Source organism: Erithacus rubecula (assembly GCF_903797595.1).
Source record: "Erithacus rubecula genome assembly, contig: SUPER_Z_unloc_2, whole genome shotgun sequence".
Classification (NCBI taxonomy): Eukaryota; Metazoa; Chordata; class Aves; order Passeriformes; family Muscicapidae; genus Erithacus; species Erithacus rubecula.
Window position 1 is genome coordinate 5,934,606 of NW_027635860.1, and position 23,444 is coordinate 5,958,049.

At 46.1% G+C, this 23,444-nt stretch overlaps 2 protein-coding genes across 2 annotated transcripts in view; both read left to right on the forward strand.

The window, feature by feature from the left end:
• Window positions 1–2,449: 2,449 nt before the first annotated feature.
• PTCH1 (patched 1) overlaps window positions 2,450–23,444 on the forward strand; it is a 64,226-nt gene continuing 43,231 nt past the window's right edge. Inside the window, exons 1-2 of the mRNA XM_079330929.1 lie at window positions 2,450–3,421; window positions 4,950–5,142. Of these exons, the coding sequence (XP_079187055.1) occupies window positions 3,221–3,421; window positions 4,950–5,142 (394 nt within the window). The 5' untranslated portion in view covers window positions 2,450–3,220. The remainder of the gene's footprint in view (window positions 3,422–4,949; window positions 5,143–23,444) is intronic.
• On the forward strand, window positions 3,532–3,996 carry LOC306814684 (uncharacterized protein; the record flags this gene model as incomplete). The annotated part of the gene is made up of 2 exons (XM_079330978.1): window positions 3,532–3,650; window positions 3,793–3,996. The coding sequence occupies exons 1-2, from the start codon at window positions 3,537–3,539 to the stop codon at window positions 3,994–3,996; spliced, it is 318 nt and encodes a 105-aa protein (XP_079187104.1). The 5' UTR covers window positions 3,532–3,536.

The window sequence follows — 23,444 nt, forward strand, 5'->3', positions numbered from 1 at the left end:
TTCTCAGGCCTTCACCACAGAGCACGTCCTAGATAAGAAATCTGACAGATCCCTTCGAGCTGCTGAAGATGGGGATGGCCCTTGGTGTGGAGGAGCAGTTGCACACTCAGGGCATGCATATCAGAGTCAGCAGTGCTTACAAATGTAAATAAGGGCAGATTGATTAGGAACAACATTATTGCCAGGAATGTAGCAAGCAGGCATCAGCTATGAGGCAGACTGAGGGCAGCCACTGCTCTGACCACCCAAGTGGAGACTTTTACACTGACATTTCTCCCTTGAGGAGAAAAAACTCCAACACGCATACACACACCCATCCCAGAAACAAGACCAATTAGATCTCCACAGTAATTAATCTCTTGTGTATGCTTAAAAAAAAAAAAAAAAAAAAATCCTTCCAGACCACAGGGAGAGAGGGGAGATTAAGACAATGCATGTTAAATTTGAATCTTTAGATAGAATTTTGGAACCAGCAGTGAGAATGGGCTTCAGGCTACTGTGTGAAAGCTAGCAGGCAGGCTGCACATGGAACAGCGCTGGTGATTCCAGGTCTCTCTTCCCTGGTTTTGGAGCCTACTATGAGGCTGAACCAATTGGTTCTGCGCCCATCCCTTCCTTCTCCCATACACGGTGAGAAGTAGCGTCACATCACTTCCTAGCTAGATGGATGGATGGTCACTTTCCCAAGTGGAAACTTGAACTGGAGGTGGCCAACTGCACCCCAGGTGCAGGTTTCAACCTCAAACAGAAAACAGCCTCTAGCTGCAACCGCTTCAGGTTTCCTTCTCCCATACGTATGCACCTACGTGTGCATGCATGACAGCTTGCTATTCCTAGCAGCTTTCCTGGAGACAGTCCTGTGTAGAGCACAGGACAGGGCCTTCACCGAGACAAGTTTTCCCAGGGTGGGAAAAAACGGAGGTGGGACGCGATGAAAGGAAAAAGGCACCCCCTAGCCGGGGGGTATGGCCCTTGAAAGGAAGGCCCTGACCGCTGGTGCCTCACAGAGAGAGCGGTGCGGTGCGGTGCGGTGCGGTGCGGTGCGGTGCGGTGCGGTGCGGTGCGGTGCGCAGTGCAGCTCCCTCTCGCCGGTGGCCCCGACTCCCGGGACCGCTAAGGGCGGTCGCTAGCCCGCCGAGGGGAGCAAGACGCTTGCAGTGACCAGGGGCAGAGGGGTTTTTGCTCAGCACCACTGCCCCAGGTACACGCACGGCGAAGCTGAAGGGAGAGGTTCCCTGTGCCGGCGGGTTTGTCGAGCTGGGCACCGCGCAGGGCAGGAGCAGCACGGGGCGCTCTTCTCACCTCGGGTCCCCATGCCCTTCTCTTCGGGCTGCATTTCTCCCACGCCCCCTCCAGCTCCCGAGCTCATTACAGCCGCGCTGCTCCGCAGGCGTACAGCAGCCGTCCCGCAGGAGGGCAGCCCCCCAGAGCGCCTCCCGGGCTGCGCCGGGGGCGAGGGGCGGGCTGCCCGCTGCCCCCCGCGCCGCTGCGCCCGGGGCCCGAGCCTGGCGCTGGGGTACGCGCGCAGCTCCAGAGGCAGCAATTAATGGCTGATTCTCGATAAAGGGAGAGAGGAGAAGCGGTGCCAAAAGAGTAAACAATCGCGTGTAAAGAAATGTTCAGCGCGGTCAGGCAGGCTGCGTTTCATGGACTTTTACGCTAAAAACATTAGAATTGTCTTTCCTCAAGTTTCAGTTAAAGAATGAGCCCTAAGTTGAAACAGCTAGCTACCGCCCGGCTTTAAATCCCTTAAGTGTTAAATTTTCATTGTGTTTTTCTAACTGGACGGAGTGGTTTTCTTGCAAGGAACTAAGTCTCCTCTTTAGTTAAAAAGAGAGAGGGAGAAAAATCTGGCACTTTCCACCGCAGTATCCACCACCCTGTCATTATTCCCGCAAGCCTGGGAATTCAGCTCGGACCTCCCAGTATTTGTTGCAGCTCGAGGCCAAGGTGCCTCTAAAAGGATTTTCTTTTAAGGCCTTTAGAAATCGTTTAATGCTGCTTTTTTCCTCGTTTCCCTCTCTTTTTCTTAAAAGGGGAAAAATGTATTTCTGTATGTCCCTGGCGAAAAAGTTCTGCGCGTGTACTTGCAAGCATCCCGGGCGAGGGTCGGGGGAGGGGGAGTAAGGGGTGGGGGGGGGGGTAACGCTCTTGAAAAGAAGACGAAGAAGAAAGGGGGAGAAGGCATTCCTTAATGGAAGTATTGCATGCAAAGAAGACTGGATCTCTTTAAGGCTCCCCCTGAAGCTGGAGATGCACACACAAGGGTTGTCGGCCTGGGTGGTCTCTCTACTTTGGTGAGCTGTTGCTAAGCAGCTAATAATAGTCATGTTTGCTGAGTAATTTCTGCCCTCCCCGAGCCAATCACCTCGCAGAAACCCAAGCCATCTGACAGCCCCGGGGGCGGGCTCTCAGCCCCTTTTTTTTTTTTCCTCCCTCTCTCGCTCTCTCTCCACTCATACTCCCCCCACCCCCCCACCCCTCCTCCTCTTTATCCAAATGGAGAGAGTCCTTTTTTTCTTCTTCATCTCATCTCTGGAGCCGAGGGGCTGCAGCTCGGTGCTGCTGCGCACACACCGGGGGAGAGCGCCAGGCAGCCGCCCGCCCGCCGCCGCGGCGGGGCCAACCGCGGATCCCCGCCGGCCCCGCGGCCCGCGGGAAGCACCCCGGCGCTGAAGCAGGATGGTGCAGCGCGGCGAGGCAGCCCAGCAGCAGCAGGAGCAGCCGCGGCCCGCCGCGCCGCCGCCCCGCCGCCGTCGCTGAGCGCCGCCGCGGACAGCGGCTTCCCGGAGGCAGCGGCGGCCGGCCGGAGCAGGCGATTTCAACGGGAGCGGAGGACAGCGCGGCGGCGGCGGTCGGGGGATCCCGGGGGTCGCGCCCGCCCGTCCGCCCGCCCTCGCCGGGCGCGGGGAGCGGCCGGCTGCAGCTCGGGGTCCGCGCGCGATGTGGCAATGGGAGGCGCGGGGAGCGACTCGGCCGGAGCGGCCGCGGCGGCAGCCGCCGCCCCGCGCCCCGCGTGAGGCGGCCGCGCCGCAGCAGCCCCAGCAGCAGCCCCGGCGGCGGCGGCGGCACCAGCGGCGGCAGCAGCCCCCGCAGCAGCAGCATCAGCCCGCGGCCCGCAGCGCCGCCAGCCCCCCGCGGCCCCGCCGCGCCCCCGGGGCCCCGGGCCCCGCCGCGGCAGCGCCAGCGGCAGCTCTCCCGTCCCGCCGGCGGCGGCAACATGGCCTCGGCCGGTAACGCGTCGGAGCCGGAGACCAGCAGCAGCGCGGGCGGCGGAGGCCACCCCGGCCGGGCGGCGAGAAACGGCGGCGGGAGGCGGCGAAGGACTGGAGGGAATCGGCGCGCCGCGGCGCCCGACCGGGAGTATCTGCAGCGGCCAAGCTACTGCGATGCGGCTTTCGCCTTGGAGCAGATTTCAAAGGTGCATTCAATCTCTCACTCTTTTTTCCAGAGATACCCGCTAGTGGTAGTGCTGCTTTTTCCGCGGGGGAGGAGGAGGGAGGTGGTGTGTTTTCTCGCGGGGGTGGAAGGAGGAGATGGAAACGAAACGGCCACCAATAAAATGCTGGGAAAAAGAGAGGGACGTCTGTGACTCTTTAGTGCGGGAGAGAGTGCCCTCCTTCCCTCCCTGCTCGCCTGTGCCTGCCCTGGTGCGTGCCTCTGCTGAGGAGCTCTTCTCCTCCTAAACTTCCCGAAATAGCCTCGGCTCGGTCCCGGCCTCTCCATGGCTAGCCCCAGGCCCGCTCCCCCTCTCTCTCTCTGCTTCCTTTCTGCTTCTCTATCCCCTCGTAGCGCCCTGCGACCTCGGCAACACCCGCTCCCAGCCGGAACAGGGGAGAAACCAGCCGGCCGGTTTCTTGGCAGAAGTTGGGCTTTTGTGAAGTTTTCCGCCGAGATCCGAGACGGCGACTGCCCTCGGAGAACGGGGTCCCCCAGCAAAGAAGGCAGCGGTTTTTCTCCCTTGCCCGGCATTCGGAGAGGGAGCGAGGGCCGTAAACAAATTGCCACCTTAACCCTGCCGCGCCGGTCCCCGCGGAGGACTAGAGGTGCCGGCCCGGGCGGGGCGGGGGGACAGCCCCGGCCGCCAATCTCCGCCGGCCAAAAATGTTCAAAGTAAACAATCTCCAAAAGCTGCCTTGCTGCAGGGATGGTTTCACTTCAAGGAGCGGATTTCTAGGCTTTGTAAGAAGAGGGAAAGGAGAAGGGAAAAAAAAAAAAATCCATGTGGCTGCCCTCTTCCGTTCACAAATATTGTCGTAACTTACAGATGGCTGCTCTACTTCCTAATTCAGATCACACAGCGTCTCCAAACTCTATGGAAATGAATTACTGCAGATCTTACAGCGCTGCTCACCACGTGGGTCTTGCCTCAGCACCAAGCCCCTGCTAGGAGCTGGGAATAGGGGAAATGGCCACTGCTACCCACTATTTGTCACACAATCTCCCCCCCTCTCTTCCCCAGCCATTCCGGGGTTCCAAGGAGAACAGGAAAAGGGACTTTTCTTTCTTGTGGCTGTTGAGGTTCATCGGAAGTGGCTCCTTCTTCCCTGGAGCCACGGGTCGCGCCAGCTCGAGCGCTTCGCCTCCTGAGCTTGTGGCGATGCCTCGGTCAAGAGAAGAGTATGGTAGTGGGCAGACCAGGCGAGGGCTCGGGGGCCGACGCAGTGTTGTCACCCCCAAACCCGCGTGTTGGTCTGGGGCAAGGCTGGCTGCCAGCAGGTACATCTTGTCCCTGTGTGCGTGCTCGAGGGTGGCTGCTCGGCCGGGCTGTGGGGCCAAGGGCCCTGCTGGAAGGACGCCTGTTTGAGCTGTTCGCGGAGCTCCATCCTTCCTCTGGGGACTGCGCCCCGAGGGACCGGAGCTGTCCCGCTCGTGGGAGGGCTGGGGGGGCTCCCCCGCTTCTAGCGGCTGCCGCAGCTCCCACCTACTGACCTCTTCTTGCTTTGCAGGGCAAGGTGACGGGACGGAAAGCGCCGCTGTGGCTGCGAGCAAAGTTTCAGAGACTGTTGTTTAAACTGGGCTGTTACATTCAGAAAAACTGCGGGAAGTTTTTGGTTGTCGGCCTCCTGATATTTGGGGCTTTCGCTGTAGGATTAAGGGCAGCTAATCTCGAGACCAACGTGGAGGAGCTGTGGGTGGAAGGTAAGTCCGGGGGGTGCCCCTGTTGCCCGTGGCCGCCGCTGCCCGGGGCCGCTCGGCATGCCCGGGAGGAGCGGCCGCCGGCGGCGAAGGCGGGCGCTTGTCGGGGCGGGAGGCGGGCGCTGCGCTGGGGCGCGCAGCCCCGGGCGGCGCGTACCACTTTTCCGCACGCGGGGGGTCGGGGCCGTCGGGCCGTGCGCTCGGCGGAGGGCCGCCGGAACAGCCCGTGTCCAGCCTCCAGTGCTTTCCCCTCTGGCCCGCCTCGCAGTGCGGAGGAGCTGCGGGCGAGCGCTTCCCGCGCCCGTGCAGGCGGTGGAAAGCGGCTGGGGTGCCGGGAGGCGTCCCCTCCACCATTTTGAGAGTGCGCGCGGCCGCGGCGGGGGAGGGGCGGGCGGCGCGGCGGGGCGGGAGCCTTGTGTGTGGTCCTGGGCTTGGACAGCTTTCAGCTGTGGGGAGCGCCGGGCTGCGCGCTGGAAGGAGAAAAAAAAAAAAAAAAAAAAAAAAAAAAAGAGGACGAGAACGAGGGGAAAAAAAAAAATCTAAAAACCCATAAAAGAAAGAAAGAAAGAAAGAAAGAAAAAAACAACACGAAAGAAAGGCAGTCGAGGCGAAGCGAAGCCCGGAGTGTGGCTGCCAGGCCGGGCGGGGCACCCCGCGCTGAGAGGAATGGCTCCAGGCTGCCGCGGGTTTGGGCTTTAGGTGTAATTCTTGCTGGGTTTTTCTAATTTTGCTTTTCTTTTTCTCGTGTTGTTGCGTTCCCCACCCTCTCACCCCTTTTTTTTTTTTTTTTCCCCCGTGGGGAAAGTACTGTTTATTGAGGATCACGTTCCCCCGTTGGCTGCTGGGTCTACGTGGAAACAGTTCCTTGACTACAGCAATTATTACTCTAGGTTTATGTCAAAGTAGCTTGCAGCAGAATTTGGCTTATAAAAGTTAATATGGGAGGCTGCATAAATAATCATTACTAAATAGCTCTCTGTATGTGTATGTGTGGAAAAGCCAGTGCAGACAAAGTCGGTGACTGTTCTGGCGGTGGTCTGTCCTGCCCCAGGTGAATTAAGCGTACAGGGTCGGAGAGCGTCCGTGCCGACGGCAGCCGTGTTGGGCTCGCGATGGGATTCGCGGGTCATTTACTAACTGCTGGGTTTTTTTTCTGTTGTGGAAAATAGTGGCCTTTTTTTGGTTCGTGTAGTGTAGTCCGGGAGCTCAAAATACGATGAGATCTGCTGCCAACAATTCTGCCTGGCAAGAGCGATGCACTGCTGTCCCATCTGTAGGCAGAGATGTGCAGTCAGGGTTTGCCCTGGTCACTAGTTACAGTGCCATAAATGCTGGTGCAGATGACTGTGAGTCTTGTTTTTCCTCACTGTTAATTTTTCTTCCCAGTGAGGTTGTTGTGGAGATGCTTCTTTTGCCATTTTTGCTCTTAGGTATCTTTTCTCTGCTTTTCTGTGTTGGATAAATTGATATGTAATCGCAGCTCCATCCCACATGCTCTGCTGACATTTATTATCCTGATGTTACTGGTGTTCAGGTGCTTGGAATGGTGATCCTATTCAATTAATGCCACCTGCTTTTTGTAACATTGTAATACCGAGAAATTACTTGCTGATGATGCCTCAGTGACTGACCTGTCAGTAAAAATGCAATTCTCAAGTACAAAAAGTAGGATTTGCAGAATAGTTGCTTGGTTCAGTTGCTGCACAGGCCTCTTCTCGTGTCATTATTGTTGTGGGGAAGTCTGTAGTATAGAATCTAGTGGAAATTAACGTCTGAGGTTTTCAAGATTATTTCATAATACAGGTAGTTTTTTGATAGAGTTGACCTATATAGTTGTGCATCTATTTAGTTTAGTTTTTCATTAAAAGGGAATGAACACTGCATTTAGAAACCCTTGCGTTTCAAAACTAATCCAGCACCATTGTGTTCTGCACTGATCCGTGTCCTTAAATGTCACATCTATACACCTTTTAAATACCTCCAGGGATGGTATTTTGGGGTGGTCTGGTTCAGTGCTAAACAGTTCTTTCTGTGAATAAATTGTTTTCAGTATGCAATCTAAACTTCTCCTGGAGCAACTTGAGACCATTACCTCTCATCCTGTCACTTGTTGCCTGCGTCCTCCATTCAGGTAGCTGTAGAGAGGGATGAGGTCATCCCAAGGGTGCTTTTCTCCAGGCTAAATTACCCCAGCTTCCTCAGCTGCTTGTCACAGGACTCGTGCTCCACTGCCCTTCTCTGGGCTTGCTCCAGCACCTCAACGTCTTTCTTGCAGCGAGGGGTCCAAAACTGAACACGGGATTCAAGGTGTGGCCTCACCAGGGCTGAGTTCAGGGGGACAGTCACTGCCCCCTTCCTGCTGGCCACACTATTGTTAATACAGGCCAGGGTGCCATTGGCCTTCTTGGCCACCTGGGCACAGCTGGCACATGCTCAGCCCTCCCAGGTCCTTTTCCTGGGGTACTTTCCAGCCATTCTTCCCCCAGTCTGTAGTCCTGCATGGAGTTGTTGTGACCCAAGGGTGGGACCTGGTACTTTGTTGTTGAATATAGATGGTATGAACCTCATGCCTTGACCAATTGATCCAGCCTGTCCAGATCCCTCTGCAGAGCTTTCCTGTCCTCCTGCAGATTGACACTCCCACCCAGCTTGGTGATATCTGGGTACTGACTGAGGGGGCATTTGAACCCCTCATCCAAATAATTGGTAAAGATAATGAATAGAACTTGTCCTGTCACTGAGCCCTGGGGAGCCCCTCCAGTGACTGGCCACCATCTGGATGTGACTCTGTCTGGCCGGGCCATCCAGGCAGTTATTAACCCAGCAAGCAGTGCACCTCTCCAAACCATGAGCAGCCAGCATCTCGAGAACAACACTATAGGAAACAGCATTTAAGGCATTATTGAAGTTTAGGTAGACAGGATCCATGGCCTTTTCCTCATCCACTAAGTCAATGAAGAAGTAGCACCTGCCTTTCATAACCCTGTTCTGGCTAGGCCTGATCCCTGCGCTGTCTTGGATGTGCTGTGTGGATTCATAGGTTACTTGAAACACATTTCAAGTAAAAGTTTTGATTTACTGTGAAACTTTCTAGTTATTACTGCTGAATAAATTGGCAATATTTATTCAAGAGGCAAATTTGATATGGTGTTTCTGAATACCGCAGAACATAGTACAGCATTGAAATTTGCTGAAAGTAAATGATTGGTTTAAAACCATAATCGAATTAATTAACAAATGGAGAAGTGAACTTTGAATGAGTTTTAAGACCATGCACATTCCAAGTTAAATGATTAGTAATCTGAGCCCGCAGCTGTTATGGCTGAAAAATTTACATATGTTTAGAAGATCACCTGGTAGGCAAACTTTGAGAGAGATCTTCAAAACATCATTCTTTCAGATTTCCTGTAGTAGTCTTCCTCCTTCAGAAGGCATTCTTGGCCTTCTCTGAGCCTCCTGATACCAAAGTGGTTTTCTTCTCAGCTTGTTTCTTGACACTGTGTTGTAGAGCAGCTTTTTCAGTGGGGAGTTTTCTGTTAAACATAGTTGTCTTCTGGCTGCTGTTCAGAGTACTTCAGTTATTACTCTGTGTCCTACAGTGGTTCCATCTATGTTGCTGTCTTGTAGACTTGCTCTCGGTCATCTTTGCCTGGGACATATACCTGTATCTTCTCAGCACATGAACAGATCTGTCATCCCTGTGTGCATACCTTGCAGATGGGGGAGGCTGTCTGCCAGAGCAGGCAAATTCTGGATTGGCACTTTAATGGCAGTTCTGTTATTCAGCTTGACTTGAACTGCTGTGTGTGGGTGTCCATGTCCAGTGGAGACTGTTTGTTTGGCATCAATATACACTGTACTCACAGAGAGGGGAAAAAAAGGCTTTGCATTGATTTCCTCGGTGACTGCATTTTGTTGGACACAGATGTGCCTTTAGAATCATCCATTCATAGCTAGAGAGTGCTCTGGATGGAAAAGAAATCATGCTCATAACTGGTTATGTTTATTTGCTACCACTCTTAATAGGCAGTCTAAGACCTGGTGTGTCAACAGCAGTCACATGTATAAATTCTCAGCCTCTGCTTCTGAAAGAAGGTAGTTTTGTGGCTCCAGAGCAGGTTCTCTTAAACGAAACTTGAAATTTGACTTTTGCAATGCCTTAAATTATGTTCATTGGGGCAGCTTGTAATGGGAGAGATGGTCTAGTCTTGTGCTGTGATAATTAGTTTCATGTCACCATTGTCTTGGGATTTTTTCTCCTCACTTTTTCCATTGGTCTTCTTCCTTAAGTGGTCAAAGATCTTGCTATTCTTTCCTTCTTTTTTGCTTTCTTCCCTTTTTGCACTAGCTGAAGCTCAGTCAAACTGGTCCCCTCCTGAAGTAGCCCTCTTCACAGAGGTTTGTGAAACTTAGTGAGCTTGAACCAAACTCTATTATGCAGAGCTCCTTCCTTAAGCCAGTTTGAAGAAGAGGGTGGATGATACAAATAGTTAGGACATCCTGCAGGGAGTGCCTCAGAAGCTACATAGTTCAGGTCAAGTATGTGGAACAAAGTGAGTGTGTTCTAATTGTAAGTGAATTAGGACTAAGTGTATACAGCAGGAATACTCTGTAAATCAAGATTTGAGTGATGTGCAGTATTATTTTCTTTCTCTCTTAAGGGAGAAAATCAGGTTGCTCAATTCTACTTAAGGCTGACCCTTCTTAAAATATGTTAATCTACCCATGCAACTTAAGAATGAAGTGAAAATGAGGAAAGTGTGTGAGTGATGCAGGAACCAGTATTATTTCCGCAGATTCTCAGTTTTCTTAACCCAACAAGATTAAGTGCAGGTGGAGAGGAAAGTTGTCCTTAAGTTCTGCCTGAAGGCACCAGTTAACTTTATCCTAGTATTCTTTGGAGAAACAAAAAAGAATAGTAACGGAACAGATCTGTGTGAATTTGTTTTTTCAAGGAGACCGATTTATGTGAGTGGGCTGAAGTAACATATTTGGTTTGAGTACAGTTAGCAGGTCTTGACCCAGTCAAGTACAATTCCTTTCTCCCACAAACATATGCATTTGTGGACAGCAGCAGGGGTATTTTAGACATGCTTGCTCCTGCATTGGCATGGTATAGATGACAGAAGTTACTCTTACATCACAATGGGTGTTGGAAGGCTCTCCAGCAGCCAAGACATTGTCTTTGATCACAACACCAAATTAATTTGTTTCCTGTGAGTCACATGACATAAGAGCTTACTTATGCTTGAATTCTGTCTTACACTGTACTGAATTCCTCAGCACATATTAGAAGTTCATTGGAAGGTGTTTATCTGGAAAATTTCTAATCCACTGTTTTGTCTGACTTCAGTATGATTATTTATTACATGTCTTTTTTTCTACATGATAGGTGAAGGATGGTCATCTGACCAATATGCTTATTTTTATGTTTGCTGATAAACCAGAAAAGTATTTCAGTCCATGCTACTGTTTTGATAAAGAACATCAAATCCTAATACTTCCGTCGTATTTGTGGATTAAAATGTCAGGGCAGTGGGTGTTACGTTCTTTTGAATTTGAGCTCCCTCTGCTTCTATGTATTGAAAGTTGTTAGGAAAAGATGTTTAAGGATTTTACTTATAGGGATATTTATTTGAATGTCATCTTTCAAGGGCCTGCTATTAAATTCAAAATCACTGGGGACTTCTGCTAAGTTCCATCCTGACAGGCATCCACATCATTGCCCAGAGTCTGTGCTCCGTGATGAAAAGCCTGTACTTAAAAAACGCCTGCAGCTTCAGTAGGTAGAATTCCTCTTTTATCTCTTAGAGTTTTAATGAAGGTGTTGCCTGTGACCATTCTTTGGTCATTAACATGTAGGGGGTGAAATCCCGAATTCACTGAACGTGGCGGCAGAACCTGGGATGCCTTCAGCGTGTCCAGCCCTTATCCATGTACAAAACCAGAGCAGCCTAGCAGTGCCCATGTGTTAACCTCTTTCAGGGAGAGAAGGAGAAGCTCCTCCAGTAGAAATGACACCCTTCTAAGCTGTAAGTGTATTGTTGCGTGGTTCCTTCTGCCTTTCAGACTCCAGAGGCATTTAATTTACTCAAGGCTGGAGAAAATTAATCCTCATTGTTATTTCCAAACTTAACTATGTTGCCAATGCCCTGTCGGAATGTTCGCTACAGATCATTGTTTGGAGGGGTCTGTTTCTTTCTCTGTTGGAATGTGTATTTAAACAGGGCGGTGCCTTGGCTATGCCATTGTCTTCCTCTTCTGAGCTTTGAGTGTCATCTTGTGCTCTGGGGACTTTGCCACTTACAAACAGGGTTTGAAGGCATTTCTGTACTTCTGGAGAGTTTGCAGATTTTGGCATAGAAGTCCTGGAGTGAAATAGAATAGCTGAAAGCAACGTTGCTTTATTGTTGTTCCCCATGCTGCTGTTGCTGAGCAGGAGCAGGGAAAGGGTAGGTAAGCAAAAGACCTAACTCAGCTGTAGGGCTGGCTACTACTGAAATTATGGTGCTGTGTGGATGTGGTGGTGAGTGGTTTGGAGCCTATTTACTGCCAGCTCTTGCCATCTACTAAGTGGCCTGGTTTTATGTTTATTTACTTGTTTTTGTAGAGATCTGGCCTTTCCTCATTATTCATGAGCAACCAGTTGGTTCAGAAAAGAATGAGCTCTAAAAGCTGGGGGTGTTTAAACTTGCTTTCAGCATAGAATCCATTGGGATAAACCTGATCTGCTCATCCTGAATCTGCCAATTTTTTTTTTTTTTTTTTTTTTTTTTTTTTTCCTTTGTGGCAAGGGGTGGTCCAAGCCCTGCCATTACATAATATTTTCGGTGCTTCCCCAGGAAGTCATAATATGATGTAGTATATGCATGTAACAGTTCTTGACCACTCAATAAATTTAAAGGCTGTTGCATTCACGTGAATGTTGCACTTAGACATAACTTTTAGGAGGCTCCAAAATATGACAGCTTCCAGATGTATGAACCGACTGATCCCTTTGTTTAGATTATTCACCACAGCTGATGCCTAGATTAGTGCTGGCTGGACAGAGCTATGGGAGATTTGTCTGGTTTCCACAAGGCCATGTTTATATTTCAGTTGGATTTTTCCTTCAAAACTGACCTCCCTATGACCTGTTGGAGCTATGTCCACTAGGATGCTGGTTTTCATGTGTCTGTAGCTACTTTCCTTTTGGTGTCTAATGGAACCATCTTCTCATTTTCATGCTCTTGAACTATTACGCACAATCTTTTAAACTTAACTGTGAATTACCTGCTTCAACATATAAGCACTCAGGTAAAACCATGCTTATGAAGTTCTTTGTCCCACAGCTGGCTTTTTCTCTGATTGGATAAAACAGCATTTTGGTTATAGATCTTGTCGGGCTGTTACTTGTCAGTTATTTTATTCTGTATATAGAATAAAGTTCAATCCTTTGCACAGTGCTTTGTCTGTCTACAGATGATGGTGTGTGTATATATGTGGCTCTAGCTGCTCTATTTCAGAGCTCAGCAGTATCTGGAGTGCAGAATTTTATCAAGAAGTTTATTCTTCTTTGTATATACTATGCAGTTATATGCATTTTTTCAGCTATCCTTATTTATCCTCAGTATTTGTCTTATTTTTCTTCAGTATTTCAGCCTTTGGTTTTTTTAATTTCTCTGATCTCTGTTGCCTTGTAGTATGCAGGAAGTTTTGCCCATTTATGTTTGCGAGTTGCTCTTCCTTGGAAAATATGAAGAAATCAGTAAAACTTCTTAAGGTTTGCATGACAGTTCTATAATAAAAATGTAGTTACCTCACAAAGTTCAGAAAAATAGAGAGGCACAACATTCATTAATACTTAAAAAAACATATAATTTTCTACAGTTGGTATTTTACTGGTGTGGAAGATTCCCAAGGTGGTGCCTCATGACAGAAAACTCTGCTTTAAAGTGTCATATCTGTGCTGAGAATGCATGCCATGTTATAATGGTCCCATCATTTCTGTGCCTATGAATTATGCAGAGCAGGAAAATACTTTAATCCAGTTTTGCATAATCTGTGCTATTTTATTATCCACTCAGATTGTGCCAAATATGACTGATGAATACCATGTACAATAAATTATGTTCACTCTTGCTGCTAATTGAATGACTTTTGACTTGGAGAAGTTTTTCCTTCTACAGTAGAGTCAAAAAAGATGAAATTGAAAGGAGTAGCTTCTAATTCAGAATTCAAAAATAAAAGCTTTTTCTTGATTCCTTTTTGGCTGTGTAAACTTAGTTCAGTATCTGTAAATACAATTTACTTGTTCTTGGTTTTATTCTGTTACTTTCATTTACTGTCACCTCAGTTACTACAAACAGACTGATTTTGGCAGCAGTAGTAGTTTCATGAGGTAAAAAGTTCTTTATGGAAACTGCTGACCATATACATGTTTTGATGTATGGAGAATTTTAATTTTGGTTTGTAGAATGAATGTCTTGGCTTTAACTTCTGCTTGGTTTTGGGAAATTTAGTTATTTCAGTGCTTGAGCAAAATATACAAGAGGTAAGGGAGTGAAAAGAACCCTAACCTGACACTTTCTGTAAAGGTGCTGCTTTTTTAGAGAATTGTACTGACTTAATTCCAGCTGCAAATACACAAGCAATCGTTTTGTATTTGAAACATCTGTATTTTGGTCATGTGCAAGCACTTGTGCAGTGTTGTACAACCATATACCTGAAGCTGGAACTCAGTCCTTAGACTGTAATACAGTCTTCTTTTATTAACAGTGAGATAAATTAAAAGAAACAGTCTTTTCTTGTTTACCAGTATGATGCATTTCTGCTTTTCAGTCAGCAATCAAAAGTTAAGTGCAGCAAACTAGAAATGAGCACTGTTGAGTCAAGTTGTATGATTTTTTTCCCCTGTTAAATCGTTGCTTAAGGGTTTCTGGCCCCTAGCTCAGGAATCCTGCCCAAAAATGCCAGATGTATTACACAGTCAAGTATTGCAATGTAAATAGTGTTCTGTGCCATGAGAGCAGGGTGGTCCATCTCTTAGTCAAAAAAAAAAAAAAAAAAGGCAGCAAAGGGGAAAGTCCACATGCTCTGAAATAAACAGTAGTTGTAGTGTTATTTCTGGTTTTGGCTGCACAACCAGTGTTTTGGAGCTGAAAGAACACAGATAAATTAGTGCTTTGGACTAACAGAGAACTGAAACTGAGATGCTAGAAAGCAAGATGTGTCTTGGCTGACGGTCTGTAATGTAGTCAAGCAGGCAATATAATAAGTAAAATATTAAAATAAGGGCCATTGCTGACAGGCAAAATGTGTTACTTTACCTTATTGTGAGCAGCAATCTCTTGCACATGGAAGCAGAGTGGACAAAGGATGGGAAGTTGGGAAGGCACAGACATAGGGATCTTCTTGACCTCATGCTGTGACTGGGTATACTACTGGACCTTCTGAGCATAAGCATTGCTAAACTGTCCTTGTTTTTAATTAAATTCCTTGGCTGTATATTAAGAATTATTTACCTTCCAGCATGGTTACCTTATTCAGATGTGGTAGTGGATATAGAAGGTTTATTTGCACATTTTTCTATTTTGTGTATGAACATGCCATTTCATAGCATTGTTGAATGTTGAAAAGAGATTCCACAAATCTAACCTGAAAGGAAATTGCCAAGGGTGATGCCATAATCAGATTTACGTTTTGGTTATCTAACAAATCTGTGAACTGCCATAGCTTCCTTGGGTGTGTGCAGTGGAGAAGGGGGGTTATAGGAACTTAGTTGTGCGATAAACTGTATTTAAATAGCTTCAGGAATGTAATCCGAATGCAGATCTTGGTGTAGTCTCCCCAATGTGATACTCAGAAGAGTTTTAGGGACTCATTAAACATCTCCCTTTCTACTAAGTGTAAAAAAACCAAACATATTCATTACAACTTTAATTTTTTTCTTTCCAAGTTACCTTTTCTGTAATGATAAAACAAGTACTTAAAGAATATACTTTATTGCACCAGTTCTTCTGGTGAGTATTTCCTGAGCATTTTTCTTATTTGCCTTTCAGCATGGGCCTCATTCTGATTTCATTTACACCAGTCTTCACTGACTTTTCAAAGGGTTCCCATAGTCAGAAGAGATGAGAAGCTGATGTTGTTTAAGCAGTAGATAACAGAAAATGCAGTATTCTAGTGGAAATTATTAAGATCAAGAAACAAAACCTAAAACATGTTTAGTATTACTTCCAACTGTAGATAAAAGGTAGTAATTTGAAAGAATTGTGAGTAGGTGTAAATATCTATTAAAATGCTCTTTCTAGAGATTTGGGGAAATAGGATGACCTTTTTCTTTTTTTTTTTTTTTTTTTTCTGTCTTTTTTTTTTTTTTTTTTTTTAATAGGCTACAGTTTCACATGGCTTGCAAAAGAAATCTTTCTCCCTTTTTGTTTCCCACACCAATTGATTTATCATTTTGCTTGCAAGCAGACTTAGAATGTTAGGGCAGGAACACACTCACTTTTTTCTCGTAACTTTTTTGTTGCGGACCGAAACCAGTTGACTTGAATAAATTTTTCTGTGGTCTGAATGAAGCCAGCAACGTGGAAAAATCTTGCCATTCAGAGCCGTCTGAATGTACATTTCAGCCACACAGTAAGCTGTATTGGTAGGCAGTGGACTGCTAAATACAACCATTTTTCGCAGCAGAGAGTTAGACAGGTGATTAGCATAATTAGCACAGAGTAGGCTATACATATGGTAATGTTAAGTGTGTAAATGCCAGCTGCGGTGTAAAATTTATGTCAGGGGTCGACAGGGCTGTGCGAAAGTATTGTGTTACAGCTGCAGGTCAAAGCCTCCATTGCTTTAGCCCCTTTTCTCTTGTCGGTGAATGCACTAAACAGAAGAGAAAGACAGAAATATAACAGATAAGGCTTTGATTGAACAGCCTGGTTCTGTGCAAGAGAGACTTCTCTTAAACCCCCTCTTCCCCCCCACCAATTCCCCCAAAACTACACATGCAAAACAAAAGTACTGCTCTTTCATTATAGATTTTATTTTGCATCATGCCAGCTATAAAAGTGTTGCAGTCTTTGAGTGATGTCATTATGATGAGAGGAATCTTGCTGGGGGAGGAAGGTGGGAGCAGTACAAGCTGGGTAATTATACTTTAAAGAGCAAAAACAAACAAAAAACCCCTTTAATTCACCTTCTCCTTTCTTCAATCCAACACTTTTTTTTTTTTTTTTTTTTTTTTTTTTTTTTTTTTTTTTTTTTTTTTTTTTTTTTTTTTTTTTTTATGTCTCTGTTACTTACTGCACTTGAGGGGGTAGGAATTAAATAGTCTTGAAGGTGACAGCCTTAAACGTAATAAAATCTCAACAGTGCAACAATCTTGGAGCTGCATGACTGGTTTTAGACTAAGTGCCAGAAGTTCCTCTGTGGTTTTGTGTGTGGGTTGCTACACTTATTCCCCTGGTTCCTCCCACCTCCTAAACCACTAAATTCTTTATAAATTAAAAATGACTAATACAGGTTTCTTGTTTTAAATGAAGGCAGGGTTGAAGGGTACACATCTTCTTAAGCATTTGGGGGGAAAATCTGTAAATCTTTTTGTTGCTGTAAACTGTTCATTCATATATTTCATTTGCAATTTCCTCCTTCCCCCCCCCCCCCTTTGTATTTTTTGTAGCCGGCTATAAGGAGTGGTGGTGTTGACAGAATATAGTTCACACCACACTGACCTTGTGATGAAACTTCCTCACGGCCGCAGGGGGTCCTTATGAATCGGCCCCTAATCCAGCTAATCCCGCTCGCAACAAAATCGTGAAAGTGGCTCCTAGCGATGTGTGTTTCCCCGCGCAGATGCCGCGGGAAGGAGCGGCGTTGGGAACGCACCAGCGCCTCGGGGCCGGGCGGCCCTTTGTGCGCGGCCCCCCGGCCGGAGGGTCTCGGCGGGGCAGGGCTGGGCCGGCTCCCGGCGGAGCTCCAGGTGCGATCCCGCCGCCTGACCCCGCCGTGTGCCCCCCGGGGCTGCCCGCTCCGCCCGGAGCCGGGAGCCGCCTCCCGGCCGGAGGGAGCGCGGATCTCCGCGCTGGGCTCCGTGAAACAACAGCGGCACGGCCACGGCGGCCCGAAACGGGACACAAAAGCCGTGCTGAGGGGTGTGCTTTTGTTCGGCCTTTTCTGCCGACCTCTCCTGCTTCGGCACAAACCTGGCCATATGGTCGCACGCTCGAGTGTCTGACGGGATTCTCTGGGTGCGTCCCGCACAAAGTGAGACGCGCTCTGTCCTGCTCGCTGTGAATGGCGAGCGAGCCATGAAAAATGGGCCTCCTGACAGATGCAGCGCGGCCTCGGGAGCTGGTGGCCAGTAAGAAATATCGAGGTGGGGGAAGCTGTGACAGGCAGCAGGTTCGGTGCTGGGGGGAGCGCTGACCTGACCTGATTGTGTCCAACAGTGAGAGCAGTTCTGCTTCAGTGCAAAGCCATTCAAAAGGAAGCTGCTTAGGCAACAACAGATGGTACACCAAGCAGCTGGTAGGGGAATACTTGAAAGGAACTGTACCCTGTGTCGTAACATGCTCATTCCTTTAATTTTTCTTAGTTTTGCCATCTCCTAAAAATGCTATTTAGGAAATGATATCCCCTCCAAGGTTCTGGATGCTGTTTGCATCTCTTTGCACTGCTGTTTGCTGTTTCTTAAAAAAAATTGCATTCAAATTTTGTGCTGCTCTGTGTACAGATGAAATTTGTGCTATCCCAGGAGTACAGATGAAAAGACCTAAAAATGCTGCTTTTAACCACACAGGAAAACAATTACATATTTGAGGAAAGGGCACTGAGAGGTTAAATGAAAAGTTTGGCCTAGAGGAAAGCTGACTGCTGTGGAACAACACAGCAAATTGTTTGTAACGTATTACCCAGCAGAAGCTCTTATTCAACCTAAAGTAACTTAAAGAAATTATATTCAGCTGTTCTGAAATCCTTAGCTTTAAGACCTTGAAGCCCCTTACATATCCTTCTCAGCAGAACTCTTCTAAACTTTGCCACTTCCACATTTGAGGATTTTTTCCTGTTATGAAGCATGCTTGGCTGTTACCTTACATTGCTGAAGAATAAAAATTTAGCTTGCTTCTCCTGGGGTTGATACCGTTTTGTAACCATGAAGTGTTGGGAGAATTGCAATAATCTGTACTAGCTGCTGAAGGCAGTCTCCTTGATATCTGGGAAAAAAGTCTAAGACATTTTTGCTACTATTCCTTTGCTACTCGAGCCGCAGAATTTGGTGGCTGGGCTTCTCCACTGCAATCTGTGGTTTAGTTGTGACTTGAAGAGACCAGGTCTTTGGAAGGAAGGATAGTTTGCTCTCCATGACCATTCATTTATTAGTTTCTTTTTTTTGGGTTAGTCAACAGGGATGCCCATTGTGACAGTGCTATTCTAATGTGGACACCTGCCTCATAGAAAATGGACTGAGACCACCAACTCATTTCACATAAGTTAGCAAACAGCTGTCAGATGGTAAACAACTTGTGGTCACTTTTGTTCCTGGCTGGATTAGAAAAAGTGACCCAGAGGTGAACAGCTCATATCCTGTTACCAGGACATGTGTCGCAGCTCAGTAAGCACCTACTGCATTTTCTGTTTAATTGAAAAGTTTGAATTGCATGTACCAGTTTTGTACGTTATTGTATGTTTCAAAGATGGTTGCATGTTCACTTTGCTTTCTTAAGTTGGTACTTTAATTTGTTCATTTTGATGTGCTGTTTTTTTCACTCGTACTTTTCCAATTCCTCCACCTAGATGGGCACCAAGCAAGAAAGCAAAGTGTCTCTTTTTCTCTAGCGATTTATATGTTTGACCCAATCAGAAAGAATATCTTTCTGCCTATAGGCAATACAGATGTATACATGTAAAACCAGCTTTTAGCTGATTTTTAGAAAGAAAAGCTTTTAAAATTTAAAATTTTACCTCCTAAAATTGCAGGGAAGGTTTCCCACTACAAGTAGTGGCAGCTGTTGTTGGGCTGTCTTCCTGAGTATTCAGATGGCTTTGTGTCCTTGTCACAGATCTAAATTTATCATACTGTGACAGAATGAAAAGGCACCTTTGATGTGTGTTTTTATTTTTGCTGTTCATAATTGCGTCAGCATTAACAAAATTTGTAACAGCAACACTGGAGTCATCCCCAGCATGTGTAAGGAGTAACTTAATTCATATCATATGATGACTTCAGAGATAAAAAGCAGCCTTTTGAAGTGCATTGGTTTTGAGTGGGTTTTTGTTAGCTTTTTTTTTTTTTTTTTTTTTTAATCTATAGGTTTTTATCTTTGCCTTTTTTTTTTTAAATACACCCCCTCCCCCCTTTAAAGTGAAAATGAAGAACCTGGTGTTGTGACAGAAATGGTTGAGATGGCCGTATTGCTTTTAGAATATCCTAACGTCTTTGGCACTAAAGAGATAGAGATATCAGTTATATTTTCTCATGGGGATGTGATGATGATCTAGATGGTGCCCTTTTGTTGGACATTGTAGCAGGGGAGAAGGATAAGTGAGTGTCCACCTGTGTGTTGGGAAGGGAGATGGTAGGGTGCAGGCTGTTTTAACCTGGGCAGGCACAACAGCTGCTTCATGTGTGATATACGGTGCAAGAAAACCTAGACATACACAGCATGCAATTTCTGACTGCCTGTAGTGCAGTGCTGGCACAGATCACGTCAAGTTACATGATTAATATGATATTTTTTTATGAGCTGCTGCACAGCCCCCTGTATGACCATGTAATCTCTTTAAGACGCTGATTGTTAACCAATCAGCTGTGTTCTAGCTCTTGCAAGATCACCATTTCTCAACAGATTTTTTTGCTAGGTCAGTTGCATTCACTTTCTGTGAAGTCTTTACTTTGTATTACGTTTTTATAATGTAATCCTGATGGATTTATGACAGCCATCCTGATCATCGTTAGATACATTGTTAGACGCATGATATGTAGTATCCCAGAGAAGTTAGTACTTTCAGAGATCAAACATGTAAACCAATATCTATTGTCACTCTGCAAGCAGAAAGCATTTTAAAAGTTTTAAAGAGGTGAATATTCCAACCAGTCCTGTTTCTGTTACTGGCTAAACTTGGGCTTCCTGAAGGTGTTTTTCACTTTCTCCCAGCAAATGGCTTTGTCTGTCAGGCCTAGAGAATGGTAATTCTGAGGAAGGTGCTGTCTTCCCTGCTCTTCTGTCAGGATGCTGACTAAAACTGTCTGTGTGCAGAAAAACTATATTCTGTTGCTGACAAAGAGCAGCACCAGACAAGCTCAAACATCCGAGAGAACATGGAAGACAGAACTCCCTAGAGAGCAACAGGAAGCTTTAAATCAAAAGGCCATTATTTTTCTGTGCCCAGTAAGAGACAGGATAGTGTTCATATCTGCCGTAGAACTTCAGCTCTTTATATGAGTTTCTTAATGGGAGGTTTCAATCCTGTGTGAGTAGTATTTGGCTTGCTGTGGTTTTTTCCTCATGAAGTCTGTGTTCTTTATCAGTAAAAATGTTGATTGTCACTGGTGCCATTAGGTACTGCTTTCTGCTTTGTGGTGGGTGTGAGTGCTTGTGGCCTGGTACCCCGTTAGGGTGGGGAGGCAGAGCTGTGTCTTACTGGCTTGTCTGTGTTCCATTGTGATGGACTGGAGCTAGCTTCATTGCTTAGTGTCTGAGTAACACCTGTATACATGTGTTACAGAGATGCACATGGGAACAGCGCTCCATGAGGAGGTGGGGTAGAAGAAAGCCCATTTTGGCAGTCAGAGCTGAGGGAGATGGGCTGTGCAGGGCGTCAGGTATGAACCCCTTTCTGGTTCCCATCCTGGCAGAGAGAGGATACTGAGGATGCTGAAGGGTGAGAAGGCAGGATGGAGGTGGGATGTCCGTTCTTCGTGTAAGTCTGGCATTTTTCTCTGTACACTGCTGCTTTTTGGGCTAGTTGGAGATGGCTGAGACACAGGTGAACATGTTGGAATGTTATTCAGTCTTTATATGTGGTCATTGAGTCATAAGGGGGTATTATCTCCTATACCTCCTGTTGTAGTGATAACAGCTATTGCAAATTGCAGAGGTTCTCTACCTTTGCTATTGCTCAGGCCATAAAGGGATACTTTTCCATATACATGACTTATTAAAAAGATGAGCGTCTTCTGAAGACATAAAATAAAATCATTGTTTGTGTAAGATGTCCATGACTATTAGGTATGATGCTGTTGCTTTGAGTTGTTACTGCCAAATGTTACTGAATTGCTCTAATGCCACACATTTACAGTCCTGAAAAAAATGTAAAAGGTGCTGTTGCTAAAACAAAGCAGATCTGTGTCTGCCCCCCAAGTGCTTAAATGGAAACACCTTGAGGTCCAAAGTCTTCAGAAGGGGGGGTTGTCCAGAAAATTCTATTCATGTACCTAAAATTTGTCCTAGAACTTTGGCTCCAAAGCCGGTAACTTCAAAAAGGAAACTTGGCTTTGGTTTCTCAAAGTCTGTCCTTCACATTGGTAGGCAAGCATTTTTATCCCAAATGTTTGTCTCTCAGGGAGTTCTTTTTTAGAGAGAACTTGCTGTCTGCTAAGCTGCTGATTGTGTGGTTGTACACAAGGTAGCTATTGAATGGTTAATAGAGGTAGTGTTCATGTCCAAGAAAAATAAAGAAACCTTGGGCTATGTGATGCAATTCCAGTAACCTGAAATGAAACATTGTAAGACACCCTGAAAAATAACTATTTCATTCCTTTAGTGCTGCTGGACAGTGAATTAATAAGCAGTGACTTCTGGCTATCACTCATGGCATTGATCTCTAAGTGTGACAGAGGTCAAACTTACTCCTCAGACTAGTTATTGTGGAAGGGACTGCAGTGGTGGGTTCTAGACTTCTTTGTAAACATGTTAATATAATGCCATGTAATTTTTTTACTTTGGTTGTGAGAAAAGTCTAGGTTAGACTGTCATGCTCAGTGGAAATGAGCACCTGAGCTGGATGACACAGGAACTCCAAAATGGGTACTAAGTCAGTGGAAGGAAATGTGTCAAAAATTGTGCCAGTGAAAACAAACACAGTCTCGTTCTTAGGTCATTGAAGGGTGCATCAGTGTTATGCACCAGTCTTAGTGCAAATGTACACCAGAGACAAGCAGTTTTGGTTTTCTGAGTGCTTCTCAAGCATGTACTGAAACATTTTAATGTATTATGACTGAAACACTGGGACTGTGACTGCAGTCACAGCCTTTCCACCTACAGGTTCAGGTGCCTCAAGTTAAGGATGGCTAAAACTTGTTACTACCTGACAACTCTTGGAGGAGGGAGACTGGTCCTTACACGGTTCTTAGCAATCCAACATCCACAGTAGCAATTGCTGCTGACCTCAGGCCCTTCAAAAGTGCAAAGAATTACCTTGGCCAGCTTCTGTTCCAGTTGGTGGGGAGGCTTAGGAGGAGCAGCAGTGTGTTTCATGTTATGGGATGATAACTTGCTCTAGGTACATCTGAAGTGTTCTGGCAAAGAGCTAAGAGGGAAGCCTGTGGATATCAGAGAGGGTGGGGAGGAGGAAGACACTTTCCTCTTCTCTGGAAAAACAGCTTTTTGACAATAACTAACCCTCAGCAATAGAGATGCTGTCAGTTACATTGTTTCACGTTGAGTAGTGGCCTTCAAATGCATTCTTGAGGATTAGAAATTGATACATTAAATGACAAATAGTGCCGGGACGCTGGTGTTACTGCTTTGCTGTTTGTTTTTCTTTTTCTTAAAAAAAAAAAAAAAATTTTAGCTAAATCATACAGATGGCATGATATCTCATTTTTAGTAGGCAGACATCCATGACACTGCTCAAAGGTAGTGTACAAGCACTGTGTTACCAGCAGCCACTGCATTGCCCTGCTGCTTAAATTGTCTTTGGGTTATGGGAATTTTTGCCGCTAACTCAGCCATATCGGCGCTTAATCATAAGGAATTCAGGTAATAAAAGATGAGAATGCCATCAAGTGGCTTTTGGTATATCAAAAGAGGACATGTGATATGTGGATTTTTTTCATCAGAATATTTAAGTGAGATAGTTCTGTCTGTCTTTGATATGAAACAGAATTGGAAGTATGTATGCCATACATAAAGTTTCTGTTAGCAGCATTTTGAGTGCAAAATGTTATTGTCACCAAGCAGGAGAAAACAGAATCCATATAGGAAAACCACTAAAACCAGCATTTTGTCTGTTGATCATATATTACATTATATTGTTCATTCTGTGGTATGGAAGTACTATCATGACTATATTGCCATTTTTAAAATTTTTTTTAAACAAGT